This window comes from Aptenodytes forsteri, unplaced genomic scaffold (genome assembly GCF_000699145.1).
Source record: "Aptenodytes forsteri isolate BGI_AS27 unplaced genomic scaffold, ASM69914v1 Scaffold317, whole genome shotgun sequence".
NCBI classification, from domain to species: domain Eukaryota; kingdom Metazoa; phylum Chordata; class Aves; order Sphenisciformes; family Spheniscidae; genus Aptenodytes; species Aptenodytes forsteri.
This window is the reverse complement of record NW_008794415.1, coordinates 580,681-595,542: the sequence shown is the minus strand read 5'-3', so window position 1 is coordinate 595,542 and position 14,862 is coordinate 580,681. Positions and strand designations below refer to the sequence as shown.

At 39.0% G+C, this 14,862-nt stretch overlaps 1 protein-coding gene across 1 annotated transcript in view; it reads left to right on the top strand.

Moving 5' to 3' along the window:
- Nucleotides 1–517: 517 nt before the first annotated feature.
- The window catches only part of MAD2L1 (MAD2 mitotic arrest deficient-like 1 (yeast)), a 177,818-nt gene continuing 163,473 nt past the window's right edge, over nt 518–14,862 (top strand). Inside the window, exon 1 of the mRNA XM_009289376.2 lies at nt 518–602. Coding sequence (XP_009287651.1) covers nt 518–602 — 85 coding nt within the window. The remainder of the gene's footprint in view (nt 603–14,862) is intronic.

Below are 14,862 nucleotides of genomic sequence, written 5' to 3'. Positions count from 1 at the left end.
GTGACAGAAAAATTGAGCTCATAATCCTGGTATTACAACCTTGTAGAAAAGAAGATCCGGTTCTGAGGTTCGCCGTGCGAATTTTGGTTTCTGCTGCTCAAATACATCTTTCTTCACCTGCTTCTAGTAAATGAATCTTACGACTATAAAACCCACTTGTGCTACAATTGTATTTAAAGTCAAATTACCATAAAATGCTACAGTTGAACAGTTTTGGTCCAAATAACCACACATGAAAAAAAATCCTTAAGGATTTCATAAAATGTATTGTGCAGATGGTGATCCATTTTTTTTTAATCAGTATTTGTTGGTCATGCAAATGCTACTGAAAAGTTGCCATCATAACAGACAACAAATCCTTTAAGAGCCAAGAGCTATAAATGTATACTGGGAAGTGAAGGAGCGGCATATTTATATCATCCAGCCCTACACGCCAGAGGAAGAAGGGCACAAAGTCCTTCCACAGACCGGTAAATACACAAGGGAAGAATCGGCAGATGGTGGACGGGAGGTATTAATGCCGCTGCCCGTCTGCGCGGTGTCGGTACAGATTGCACCGGGAAGGTTCTCGAGTCAGCTCCCCGCCAAGGCCACCAACAGAGGTGGGTGAATACGATCAGTAGAAAGCATCAAGTGCTGGCTTGCAAATCAGAGGCAAAACTGTGGAAACGCCACTCTGCAAATGGGGTTTTAACTGCGCTGCCAGGAAGTTATCTAGAGGCATTTGAAGACCAACCCAGCAACAGGAAATTAATCAAAAGCATTTCTGAGCGGATCCTCGGCCGGTGAGTGCTGCTGTGGCTATTTATACTGCTGAACTACGGCAATTTACCCCATTAAGGATGTGCTCAGATGTCAGATATTAGCCACTGCCAGAACAAGTGACCTTTCTGCACAGTACGTTAAGAAGAGAACAAAAAGATGGAAATTCCCATTTTCCAAGCGTGGTCCAAATAAACCTCTGTGCTCTTGTTAAACCAGCTGCATTGAAGAGGCGTGATTATAACAAGCCTTTTTTTTTTTTTAGCCTGCACCTGTCTCTCCTTCCGCAGCTGAGGACACACTGGAATCGACTTCCCTATAGACCTGGTCCTGTAAAAGCTTCAGGTGGAAATTAAATTCATCATTATCTACATCTATTTTTACATAACCACTTGAGGGGGAAAAACCACCTGAAGGCCAGCACTTACTGGAACATGCAGTAGCTGGTCACCCGCAGTGAAGAAAAGCTCCCCCGTTTCTCCGTCCCCAAATAGATGAGATTTTTGTTAAGTTTTCATTCTTATGGCCCTCAAGGTCTTGCAAAGGAGAGAGGATCAGCTTTGAGCAGCCTTGCATGGCCGTTAGCTGCAGTCAGTCTCTTGAGAAGGTGACAGCTTCACTCCCACCTAGGCGGAAAGGTTCCCGCTCACTTTAGGCACAGCCACATGGACCAAGGCAGTAACTCCATTTCATCAAGAAATATACAGGAAAGAAGTGTGCCAAACTACTGCGAAAAACACGTAAGTGTGATTTTGCTGGGGACTTGAAGACTTTCCTAGAGCAAAACTGGGTTCAGCATTGTCCCTAGAGAAATGGCAGACTGCAGAACTGTCATTTTTCCTCCTCGAGTATCCCTTTACTGTAAAAATGTTTAAAGTCCAGAGAGTGCCATGAAATATTCCACTTATTCATTCTATGTAAACAAGCAGTGGCTTTTCTAAAGTGTGGGTGTCATTTAAAGTATCTCCCCTCTTTCACCGGAATAACTTTTTTTATACTTGATTATTTTGCTCAGGTAATTCTTACACACTGATCTCATCCGCCTTTGGACCTGAAGTTTCTCCATATTCCCTCAGTTGCTATTCCCCTGTGAACGTGCATAGTGCCAGCAGTTTGATTTCTGGCACAGTGATAACAGGAAAACTAATGGCTTCAAAATCGGCATTATTGGCATTCTTTTTGATCCAAATTTATTGGATTTTTCTGCCTTTAAAATGTGATGCCTGGAAACTGACTGGCACTATATGAGCAAATTATTCTTTTTACAGTAAGTCAGACATCCCACATAACCTATATTTCTGGGGAAGAAAAAAAATCAAAGTAGAATTTGAATTGTTTTGTGACAAGGTGCTGTATATGACTGAGGCAAGACAGCATGATACTCACTGAAAATTACTAGCCAAAAGCATGCGTAACACTAAAACATGTCAAAACAGGGTACGAATAATGAATTATTGTCAAACAAAATGCTGCTTCGTGCTGACCCAAAATCTCACACTAGGTCTTATCATATGGCAAGTAGGTACGAGTTTCTAAAAAGATTAATTTTTCCAGGGGAGTTGTAGCTATTTCTATTGTAGATTAATTCTACTCTTGTCACTACCTACCTGAAATAAGGCTAAAATTAGATTTTTCAGAATAATATTTTTCATGCAAACAATGCAAACGCATTTAATGCAAACAATATCCCCAAAAATGTCTTGCCACAGAATAAAAACCAAGCTAAACAAGAAATTTGGAAAACTCTTAAATGGTCTAACAGATAAGTTTTAGAAAGATGCCAGATTTAGTGAGGATTTTTTTGCCTCCTAAAACTAGTTACGAATGTATTTATCTTCTGTAACAGTAAGGCACTCGTAAGATATTTTAATTTCAAGGCAGTACTGGAACTTTGTGTAGTTTGATTCTTTGTCATCTGGGTTTTGAGCAGAATTACATCCCTTTTGAGCAAAATTACATCCACAAGCGCAGCCGTTCAGGATTATGATTGCATGGTAGAAAATGACTACTTTTGGCATACTAATCAGCCAGCAAATAGAGCCCATAAAAACTAGGGATACGAACCAGAAAATGTTATTCATTAATTTTGTTTATGGTTATTTAATTTTAATTATAATACTTTAAAGCTATTTAAATCTACAACTCCATCATATGTAAGTTAATGTAGCATATTTTGCAAAAATAATCAAGGCCTGGTAATACAGATCACTACAGAGCCTGTAATTAAATCTCTGATGAGAGTTTCAAAGTGATTTTTAAATGTGCACGCGGCTTATAAAAAGTGCTTTACAAAAGCTCTCCTTCTGTCATCATGACTTCACAAATGTTTCTCTGGCATTGTCCAAGTTTAATTTTCATTCAGATTCAAAATGGAAATTTTTGTAATTGAGTAATTGCTTTGCAAACAAATACTCTCTGTGGGTAGGAAAAACAATTACCTTTCACACCTGTTTTCCTGTGTAAGTGATAATAAGGAATATTTTTCCGCGGACCATAAAGGCCTTTAATGCTATTAATGCCATTATGCCTTGCAGAATAGGGCGCTGGTGATACCCATTTCGGGTGTGCTCTTCTCTGAAGAGATGATCCAGGGTGTGATCTTACAGCTGTAATTTTGGCACCATCACAACGGTTGAAGAGAAGTTCACCCTGCCACTGACAACAGAATAAATCTCACTGCTGTACGCACCTTGGGGAAGGCTTTCATGAGCTGGAGGACGGTTTCTCTGCCATTTGCTGGTTTTTATGCTGTGGGAACCAGCGCGCACCATTTATCCCTTACTCTCGTCACCGCTTGTGTTCACATCCGTGCCTTCTCAAACGGCGCTCAAAAAGCGGCACCCTTGCAGGGGTCCGTCAGGAACAGTGCCATCTTACCTATGTCAGCAAGCCCTCCGGCCCACCTGCACCTCTGACAGCAGAAAAATGGGGTGGAAGGGTTGTTTTTTTTTTTTCCTCTGGAATAATTTCCTTGTAATTGAATTACATGTTTAAGACAGGCTTTCACTGCCTCATGTTACAACATAGGAGCTCGCAGGTTTCCAGCGATAAGCAGGCTGGCTGTAGGCAATTAGAAAACCTCAGGGTTTTAAGAGTCTAGTCACTAAAATATGTTACAGCTCAAGTCATTGTTTAACAATCCGAGTCTCTTACAGCTGTGAAACACTCCCATCATCAAGTAGGTCTCTGGGACTCCCTCAGGAACGGCAGGCTCTAGATATCCAGCTGCTAGGAACAAAAATAAATCTCTTTGAAGACTTATTTACCATAACATTGTGCGAGGACTTAGAAAGGCTGAAATATTTTAATCATTAATCTCCATTCATCAAATCTTGTCATTCTTAACAAAACTCCAAAATAGTTTCAGCTGTGAGTTGAATGTCGATGACACCAAACTCTGTACATAGATATCAATTTTGTGGTTAAGATATGCCACACGCAAGACATGCCTGTTGCAATCGAAACAATTCCTGCCTGTGCAGAGACACTAGAGAGTATTTCATAACTCGTGATTATTTATGCTCCTAGCTATCGTGGAGGGATAACGGCAGAACTTTAATAGCTATTGATCACAAACCTCTATTAACCAGTATTACAATCTTTTTCGTTAATGGCCAAACAGCCTATGATGCTGACACACAGTGTTTGTTATCATTACTGTGGTATAATACTAGCAGCAGTAATCACTGCTATTAGAAGTGATCACCTCATAGAAATAATCTTCGCAGAAGCTTGGTTGAAAAAGTATCTTAATGCCTGATCAAAACCTCGACAGAACCTGTAGGTCTTTATTTCAGTGGGGTGCGAAGAAAAACCCATTCTTCTTCTCTCTTTTCCGAGCCGCTTGTTTTAAAGTAGTAACTGTTTGTATTTTTTTCTCAAGATTTTTAATTTTTATTGCTGACCTAAAAAGAAAGGAAATAAAAAACAAAGTCAAGGAAAATTTGGCTGTAGTTAAAACATTCCTTGAACTCTTCCTTGCTAGTACTTAGAAACATTAGATAAATTAATAGCAAACGTGTTGCACAACTTAGAGGTGAGTTCTTAATGACTTAAAGACTTTTAGGCTGGCAAATATTTCCAAGCAAAGGGACCCCAACATATTTCTTTAGACTGGTTTTCCTCATAGTGTTCCTTCTTTTTTATAAGCAATGTTTTGCTTCTCCCAGCCTTCCACCCTTCTTTCTTGAGCAACCCAGAGACCGTTAATGCTACATTTGTGACGTTGCGCTAGTCTGTGATGCGCAGTCAGCAGAAGAAAAGGTTACTGCACGTGGGAAGACACGCTCGGTCTCTATATGCACAAACATCTGAAGTGTGCACTTCAAAGGAAGAGCAGTTTATTGCTGGCCGCGTGCATGGCTGTTGCACGAACATCCTAATGATTCTTTGCTCTTCTAGGAGACAAACTCCTCCAGACTTCACGAAACCTTTGCGTCAGCACTTCTTAATATCCTCTGTCAGAGGGACAAAAAGCCCTGCAATCGTTTAGGGAGAAAAACCTAATCCCACTTCAGAGACAAGATAACTTTCGGGGGTGCAAAGGTTAGATTGTCTTCCCAAATCGGTACAGCATGGGAATGAGGAATAAAAAGTCCTAGCCCAAGAGTTATTTTCAAGGGCTTTTATTTTCTTTTGAAGCACGAGCCAAAGCCCATTGCAGGCTCCTGTGGAAATGTTCACATTAACATCAGTATTTAATTTTTCTGGGTTTTGGATCTGTTTGAAGAAGGACAGAGAATAATGTTAAAATTGCTATAAACCGTTAAAAATATTTCAACCTGCTCTTGAAATTTTTTTTTTTTTTAAGCTATATGGTTTTGACCATGGTTTGTTTATGTCCATTGCTACAAATAGGGATGAGAGCCCGGGCAGTGCTTATGCAGAGCGACGAAGAGACTCCTGCAGTAGCCCTGACGACCTCACCTTCTTTCTTAGTGCAGTCTTCCACCAAGTTTCTGTAGCTTCAGCCCGGGCAGTGCTTATGCAGAGCGACGAAGAGACTCCTGCAGTAGCCCTGACGACCTCACCTTCTTTCTTAGTGCAGTCTTCCACCAAGTTTTCTGTAGCTTCTCATTTTTTATTTAACTATTCCCTTCCAGAGAAGATTTTTCCTGTGTAGTTATTTCCAAGGGCTTTCTGTCTGATTTATTTTCTATTTTCAGTACTCAGTGAAGCAGAAAAACAATGTTAGTCTTTGGTGGCCGGGGAAAATAACAAAAGTTCGCGAAGGTGGTCTCCAGATGATACAGCCCTCGCCGAAGCAATCGCAGCGTTCTGCCTTTCCCCCGACGAGGGAGCAAATCTACAACAGCAGCAGCGCTGGCAAGTGCAGGTAAGCTGCCCTCACTGAATGTGCTAAGAAATCACCAGCACAAACACATTCCAGCTTTGGCAGTATTCAAATAATGGCTATTACTGCTCCAGGGAGGAAATAATTAAAGCCATTTCTTGACTCTGACAGTTTGATACTGGTGGTTTTCAATAGCAAATTACCAACATCTGTACAGCAAAATTCAGCTACTGCAGCAATTATTCAGCAGGGCTAACCACAGAGGTGCTAGGACTTTTTCATTTTCTAGATGTCCCCTAGTTAGATGTGACCTACAATTGAGACCTAAACTACACACAATGGCAAACTGGGTCTCTTGCGTTAGGAATGTAAATGAAACCATATGAAAAGCTTAATATTCTGTGAAAAACCCAGTGGCAAATGCATCAAAGACAGAAAATGAAAGACTGGAAAGACATCTGAATGGGTTTCTTAATTACGTAACAATTTCAAGTTTCCAGAGCAATTCAGAAGTAAAATTTATACAGTTCATTCAATTCCACAAAAATGATGGCTTTTCATTCCCACATACTGTTATAACTGTTTTGCATAGTAAACACAGAGAGTGTGACTGTACAAGCTGAAAACTCACATCTACGGCCCGTAGCAAGCAACACAGTACTGCAAATTTTCGTTCCTGATGGAAGAAAAGGGTAGCAAAAAAGTTAAATGAACTATGTCTATCTCTAACTTCTGAGCAGGAATGAGAGGCTGTGATATGAAATATATTTCTAAGAGAGAATTGCTTTTGGATTGATAATAAAAATACTGCCTTATTATTCCACTGCTTATGTTGTAACTAAGTGTCTGTCAGGGTTTTATGTCATAATCCGCTTTGGTCAAGGATTTACTGATGTATAAAACTTTAGTTTAGTTTGTAAATTGGCACTCCGTCTTCAGCTCCGTTTCACTGTTATTTAAGCTTCAGAACCCAATCAAGGCATAGTACAATTGCTGTAAAAATACGCAGTCGTTTTAAATTAGAGCTTTATACTTCAGCAGTCTTTTGGGTGGCCTGGTGAGGGATAAAAATAGCTTGTACACACATCGTCTGATAACTGAGAGGCTTTAAAATACCGCTGGAATCTCTGGTTACTTTGGCTGAATAGTGACGGCAGGACAGACACAAGAAAGAATATGCTGATTTCTAAGATAACGAAGTAATGAACGCCTCATTTGCAAATATTTGATCCGTGTTAGTGCAAAGATAGAAGTATAATCCACTGCAAAATTACCAGCCTGCCTGCTGAGAATTGCTCTGCACGGCGGATCCTCCTGGGTCCACAGCTGGGTGGAACGTGCACTAATCCTGCCTCCAGCTGCTTCACTGCCAAGGAAGGAGAAGAAAATTATTACCATGCTATCTTTATTATTTTATTATTATTAATTTATTATTTATTTATTATTACCATTACTATCTTGCCGTGTAGTTACCAATGCATTGGCATTTAAGGGCAGATCCCCGGCTTTAGGAGATTTGCGATAAAGATTTTATACAAACTGTGCAGTGTGGCATAACAGACAATTAAGGAGGAGTTGCTTTGCGTGACTGTGCAACCTGAACTGAGCCAAAAAATGTTACATGAGTGAATACGCAATTTGTTTTTATGTCTTTATTTCCTCTTTTAACATTTCCACAGAAATACTATTTATAATAAGTAATAAATTTGTACTTCTGCTACAAAATAAGCAGATGGAGTTTGTTAAATTGTAGAAACTTGCATGTTGTAAGCACAAAGTATAGAGAGAGGGTGTATAAAAGACAATTTGCTTTCATTTCAGTTGTGTTAGAACCATAGGAAACCAACGAGTAGCAAAGTAAACTTTTAATGCTGCTGAGATTGTAGTCTTTATGGCCTCAATCAGCTAACTAGGCCGTGGCAAAAATCACCAATAGACACTGACAATTAAACCCTTACTTGCTTTAGAGAAGAGAGAAACATGCTTGAACTCCTAGGAAACCTGAGCAAGTTACTCCGAGTTAGAGCAATTTAATTTAGATAGTGATACGCAAGTGCCAATCAACCTAACAATGCATTTAATCGATTGTAGACAAGTATATTTTGAAATTGATAAGGAAGAGAGCATCTCATTGTCATGATGCATTATCACAACTGTAATACAGCAATTTTCAGTCCTCGTTCCAAGCAGAGTCTTGTGCAGGTTATGGTCAGATTTAAGCAGTATCCATCATGCAAGTCCTCCTTCTAAACCTCAGGAAAAAGTAGGTCGCTGCATTTTTTGTGGTAGTACAAAATTCAAGTGCCGTGAAGAGAAATTAAATGCAAACTAAGTAGACTGGGAAATATTTGTACAGTTTTGAAAAGGAAGGGAAGCTGCTCTGTACGCAGTCAGATGTACATTATATAGAAGAAAATAGCTAGGTGAGTATTTCTTTTCACTCTTAATCTTCATTTGACATGAATGTGGACAGAGCAAGTCTAGATATTATATTCACATCAGCAGCACCTTAAGACATTGTGATGACTTATCGCAGTGAGACCCATATGAATCAATATTGATTGGCCACTTTAAGGCTACTTAATTAGGAGTAATACGATGGCACAGCTTCCAGGCAGATCCACAGTGCCTTGATTTATGAGCGCGTTTGGGGGAAAGGGGTAAAGATAAGGTGTAATAGTTACCTTTGTCTTGCAATTGAGATTTAATTTAACCTTACATGAGAAAAGAGTTTAAAAAGAGGAACTGAAGGAGTGCAATAAATAAACTAAAAGGACTGTTTTGTCAGTATCTAGGCTGTTTGAGAGGACTTTTGGCTTCTTACCAGGCTACCTAACTGTCTCATTGCGTATCGGGGTCATCCCGGAGCATCCAGCCTGAAGCTGTCTAATGTTAATGATAAAAGAAAATTACTTCCCTGTAACTGCGGTTGGAGTGAGCGTAAGTTGCACCACTGTTTTGTCATGTTGGTCTTTTGGTTTGTGTTTCTGCTGAATGTATTTAGTTCCACAAACATACCGAATTGTAGCTATTTATTTACAATATCTCCATTTGGGGAAATCCACCGAGCTAATCTGAAGTGATTTTTTTCCTAGGAATCTACATAATCCACTCCTTATTTTTACCTACCTCTTGATGCTTAGGGAGCAGTCACTTACTTTTTATCAGGTTGGTTTAGGCAACAAGTTGTACTATATCTGACAGCCTTGTGTACTGTGTATGTTTGTTTGACCGGAGCCATGTGCAAGTTGCAGAGCAGAGAATCCAACCCACTGTGTCACTAACGAAACCCTGGGGCTTTGCAACTCCATACATTTCTGTTTCTCAGCGGCCAGTGAAGAGGAAAAGTAAGGGAAATCTCACAGAATGAATGCCATAAGGAATTGTTTCTCATCTGCTTGTATTTACACAAAAATAAATATAGAGAATTATGCCTTTAAAAGCTCAAGCCTTTGAATGGAGGTTTGTGCTTAGCAGGCATAAGTCAAGAAGTCACTTGCAACAGAACTAGGTTTGTTTTTTATCATCACTTGCAATATCCTGAATCTCTGCTAGCTATTGCAAACAGTTTGGTGAGCAAGCAGATGAGATGTCAGAGGACAAAGTATCACTCTCTAAGGGGAAAGTCTTGGACATCGTTAAGATAAAGGCAAGACGTGGTATAGAAAAGTGTGATTTAGGCACTGAACTGATTTTTTTATATAACATTTCTCCAAAAGCAAGAAACAAACCTTAGAAAATATTTTTTTACATCTGATGCTAGAAGAAACCAAACTTTTTTCATCTCCTTATTGTACTAAATGATAATTTCTGTTTTCTGAACATTATAAATAAAGCCACAACTCCATACATAAGTCAAGAAGTCACTTGCAACAGAACTAGGTTTGTTTTTTATCATCACTTGCAATATCCTGAATCTCTGCTAGCTATTGCAAACAGTTTGGTGAGCAAGCAGATGAGATGTCAGAGGACAAAGTATCACTCTCTAAGGGGAAAGTCTTGGACATCGTTAAGATAAAGGCAAGACGTGGTATAGAAAAGTGTGATTTAGGCACTGAACTGATTTTTTTATATAACATTTCTCCAAAAGCAAGAAACAAACCTTAGAAAATATTTTTTTACATCTGATGCTAGAAGAAACCAAACTTTTTTCATCTCCTTATTGTACTAAATGATAATTTCTGTTTTCTGAACATTATAAATAAAGCCAGACAACTCCATAGTTTCTGGAGAATTTTACTGATAATCTTTCAATTGAAGTAATGATCTTGGCTGAAATCATCCCCTCCATTCTTTTTTTTTATTTTTCTTCAGGTGTATTAATTTCTAAAGACGCAGACATCAGTTCTCCGTATTCAAAAGAGGGAATTTTTGAAGGTTTTGACGCTTAGAAGCTACAGAACTTGCTGCTTAAAGTATTTTGTCTTGGAGTTTTGTCAGGAGTCTGAAAAATTATGCTTTGTTTCTTTAGTCATCTGTAAGGGACGTTAAATTCTCCCAACAAACATGGATTTGTAGAGTTCTTGAGAATGAAAAATATTTTATTGAATACAGAGTATTCTTCACAAAACTCTTTGAATCACTTGCTTACCCTTCTTACCCTTCACTCATTTTCTCCATCATGTTTATGGCACCAGTGTCATGATTCTTTGAGGGACGGTGTCTCTGACTTTACGTTTCAGGAAAGACCATGGCACAGTTGAGCTTATGAGAAAATTGTTCATGCCCTTGATGTGAAGCTGTATTGTGCTGCTTCTAGAAAAGTGCCAGTGTTCACTTGTCCAAGGCTTCCGTTCCCTTTCTTAAAATCTGCGCCGGGTTACGTCCAGTCTGTCGCTCCACCAGGTGCAGAGCAAACACAGGGGAGGGAGGGAACAGCTCTTTCCCGTCTCTTTCTGGTCCTGGCCATGGTTAATGCACGCTGGTATTAATTCTTTCTTTGGGATTGCTTTAGTGACTATAACAATAGAAAGGTGATGTTGATTCACATACATGAAGACAGAGGAAGAGCAATTGTGACACACGCCCTCCAAGATGAGAACATGTTACTCTCTGCCGCTCTGTGTTAGTGCTGGCAGAGTGCGTGTCCATGCTCTAGCAAACGTTTGCACGGAGATTTAACCGCGCAGAAGCCCCCAGACTTTTGTGTGGGCAAAAACATTGCTGTCTTGTGATCTAGCATTAACACAGACAACACTAATGAATTGCAGTATTTACTGGGATGTTTCCCTGTCCTATTAAAAAAGAAAATTATATAAAGTAATATTTCTCTCCACTGCCATCTAGTGAAGTTATTACACTGTGTAAAGGCTTTGATACTCTCAGTTGAGCATTATAATAGCTAACTATATCTTAGGAGCAGACAGGACTCTGTGCAGAAAATAGAGTTCGAATGCAGAGTAGCTAATACTCATCCTTAGGGTAATAGCAAAGAGTACAAAATAAATGACTTATAATAAATTTAACAATAGAATTCTAACAATGGTTACGATGATACAGATACTCAAAAGGGTTTACGCGCGTTATCAGAAGAGCAGAAGTGATTGGCAACAGCTAGATTCAAAACACAAAGTTTTAAATAAAGCAAGGACCGAATCTCTGCGGGCTGGTGGAATGGTTTAAATTCAGGCTTTTTTTGCAGAAAGTACATAGGCTTCCTAGGGATGAAACCAATACAAGTTAAAAAATAAAAATGTAACTCTTGTGGCAAATTTATTGTTTCTGCTTTGTGAACCGTCCTAAAAGACTTTAAGCTTTAGATGAAGTTATTGTCTGTTTTTACTGAAGGCTTCCAGAACCTTACAGAGAGTTTATTCTCACACAGCATATCCCTTCACTAAGGTCTGAAGGGGACCTCAGAGGTCGTTTGGGCATTGCCCTGCCCCAAATCAAGCTCATAATCAAGAAACTGTTATTCCCTTCTTCGTTTTCACGTATTTTTCAGAGCGTTGTCATGCAGCCCCTCAGTTTTCTCTAGCTTGAGCAGCTGTAGTTCACTCCATCCTTTCAAATACGCCTCTGATCATTCCTGATCCGCCTCTTTTAATGTCTCATTTATCAGTCCGCATCTTCTACTTCAAGTCCATATCTTCAAGCCCACAGGGTGATGCTCGCCAAAATCCTCACTGAAGTTCTTTGGCCTAGAACTTGAATGACGCTTTTTAAAAACAAGCTTTTGAGATTTTCAGTAATTCCCAGGTCGTGTTGGGCAAAACACGCTGTGGGTGTGCTCTGATGGTTTTACTGCTTCCACTGCCAGGATGGGCATCTAACCGGGTTATGCTGTGAGCGCATTACACCCCTCTCCATTTCTGTTCGGCTCAATGAGACTGATTTTGTTTAAAGATCCTTGACTATTTTTGTAACATACAAGTAGGTCAACCCATCTTTTCCCGATAGTGGGAATAGCTAAAATAGGACATACAGCTCTGAAGTCATTACTCTCTTCATGTATCATTTAGTGAGCAAAATCTTTCTTTTAATACTCTTGTGAAAGTCGTCTTAAAATCAGAAGCTGTTCCCCACACAAGAGACTAAAGTTAAGTTGAAAAAAGACATAATATTAACATGATTTAGAAGAAGGAAAAATCAAGACAAGTGAAAACCAGATCCCTTTGGTGGCTGAAATTTGTATTTCCATTGCTGTAGCTGAGCAGTATCTCTGCACTCTGATTCATTTTCCATCTCTGCATTTCAGTTTCACAGGCGTGATGGAAAAGCACTAATTCGTACAAGGCTAATCTGTACACTTCTCTATGTAGCTTTAGTAGCGATGTGGTGGTTTGTTTACCTGTTTTTCAGTTTTGTTCTGCCAAGCTTATTTTCCACAAAATCTACTAGGGAGCATTTACTGGCAAACTTTGTGTGTATCCCTCAGCCCTAACTGATTAAATACTATCTTAAAATAGAAATGAAAGATGGGTTTATATTTTAACTTGTGGTTAACTGCTGAAGTCCGCGCTTCCAGGCAGGAACCGTACGTGTACAGACTTGCTTCATCTTCTAAAGTTGTGGAAAGGAAGTGAAGCAAACTGGTCATCTGGCAAATAAAAGGCAAGTGCAGGGTGGAATAAGTTTCTGGTTATTATTTATTTTGGAGGAAACCCTTTTTTAAAGTCTTCCATTGAATCATGTCATAAAGTGTAAATTACAGAACAAAATTTCTTAACTTTGTTTGCTAAAATGTTTGGGAAATTCAGGACACACTGAAAAACCTGATGCTTGTAGTTCTGAATGAGCTTGCTATATTCAGTAATTGGAGCCATATTTAAAGAAAAGAAAAATCCTTTCTTTAGTTTACTGAAGAAAGGCTAAATAGGATTGAGTTGTAGCCACTACCCCCTCTGAGCCAAGCTAAGTGACTAAGAGAGGAGTTGTTTTACCTGTCTCTTGAGACAGACAATGAATAACAGTCTTCTAAATAATCTTAAATCACACAGTCTGTCCAGGCATATTTACAGTATGCCAGGGTAGCCAGACAATGACCGTGTTGCTAATTATAAGTAAGCAGACAGTTTGGTTCATTGGCAACCTCAGTACTGATCTTTTTGCTGAATAACATTTAATTTCCAGCCAAATTGCATTTAAGCTTCTTTGTTCAAGGAGTTCCCTTCCTGAGTTAGAAGCAATGACATTTGAACACTTAATTGCGTATTGCCATAATACTTACACTTCATTTTTATTGGAAAAATACAGTTCTGAGTAGAAAACTTCAACCAGTGCATTATCTTTATTTACAGTTTCATCCAAAGCGTTGCAAGCGAATGGCATATAGAGAGCCCACAACGTGGTTCCTAAGCAGCCCTATTATCAATAAACAGCTTAGAAAGTACATCATGTACTTCAAGATACCAAGCGCATCAGGAGGAAGAAAGAAATTGAATTACTATGGAATTGCATGGTTCATATTTGTATTCTCAACCAGAATTTTAATTCCTTGTTTTGAAGTTGCCAAGTGAGGTTTTAGTATGAAAAAGTTCTCTTTTGTTCTTTCCATGAGTTTTTGTGTGGGACCTCACGTACTCCAAGCTCTTTTTTTATTTCCCCCCAAAATATCAGAGCTTGTGGACGTTCCTACAGCTGATAAAGCAATCTAAATTGCCGTTATGTCTCAGGCTAAAAAGCAGTGTGGCAGATTAAATGGCATGCCCCCTTTTGAAAAGTAACAAGAAAGAAAAACTCCATGAGTGCAAAGCCACTTGTTCTTCACTTTGAGTAAGCTGCTTGATGGATAGGTAGCTATAGAAGAAGGATGAATACAGGGCATTTTATTGAGACGCAGGAAAGTTCACGATTGATTACATACCCTAGTTTCGCAAAGGGCTTCTTCTACACATACTGTTAAATCCAGACTGGAGAACAAAGGTAAAATACTGTAGGATGTGCTGAATATGGCTTTGCAGTGACTTCTAATGCTGTCTTCTTTCCATTGCATTATTGTTTTTAATTCCATACTGTAAAAATCTTCTATTGGGAAGATGAATCAAGCTGATCAGGTATATGAATATTCAGCTACGCAGAATTACTGCAGTTGGATTTTTATAAAGCAATACTACAGTTTCTCATTCTGCCAGTAAGTTGAATAATGTTCTATTTCCACAAGAAAAAAAGTAATTAAAAATGGAACATCAAGAATAAACTTTAAATAGCTTCCTAGAGAAAAATATATGGATTTTACTTCTAGCTCCCAGGAACATACAGTATCTGCAAAAATGGCTTGTTTTCAGTCAAACTTGTCTAATCATGGATCAAAACAGGTTTGTGTTGTTTGGTTTTGGGTTTTTTTTTTCTCAGAAGTCATCCTGGCC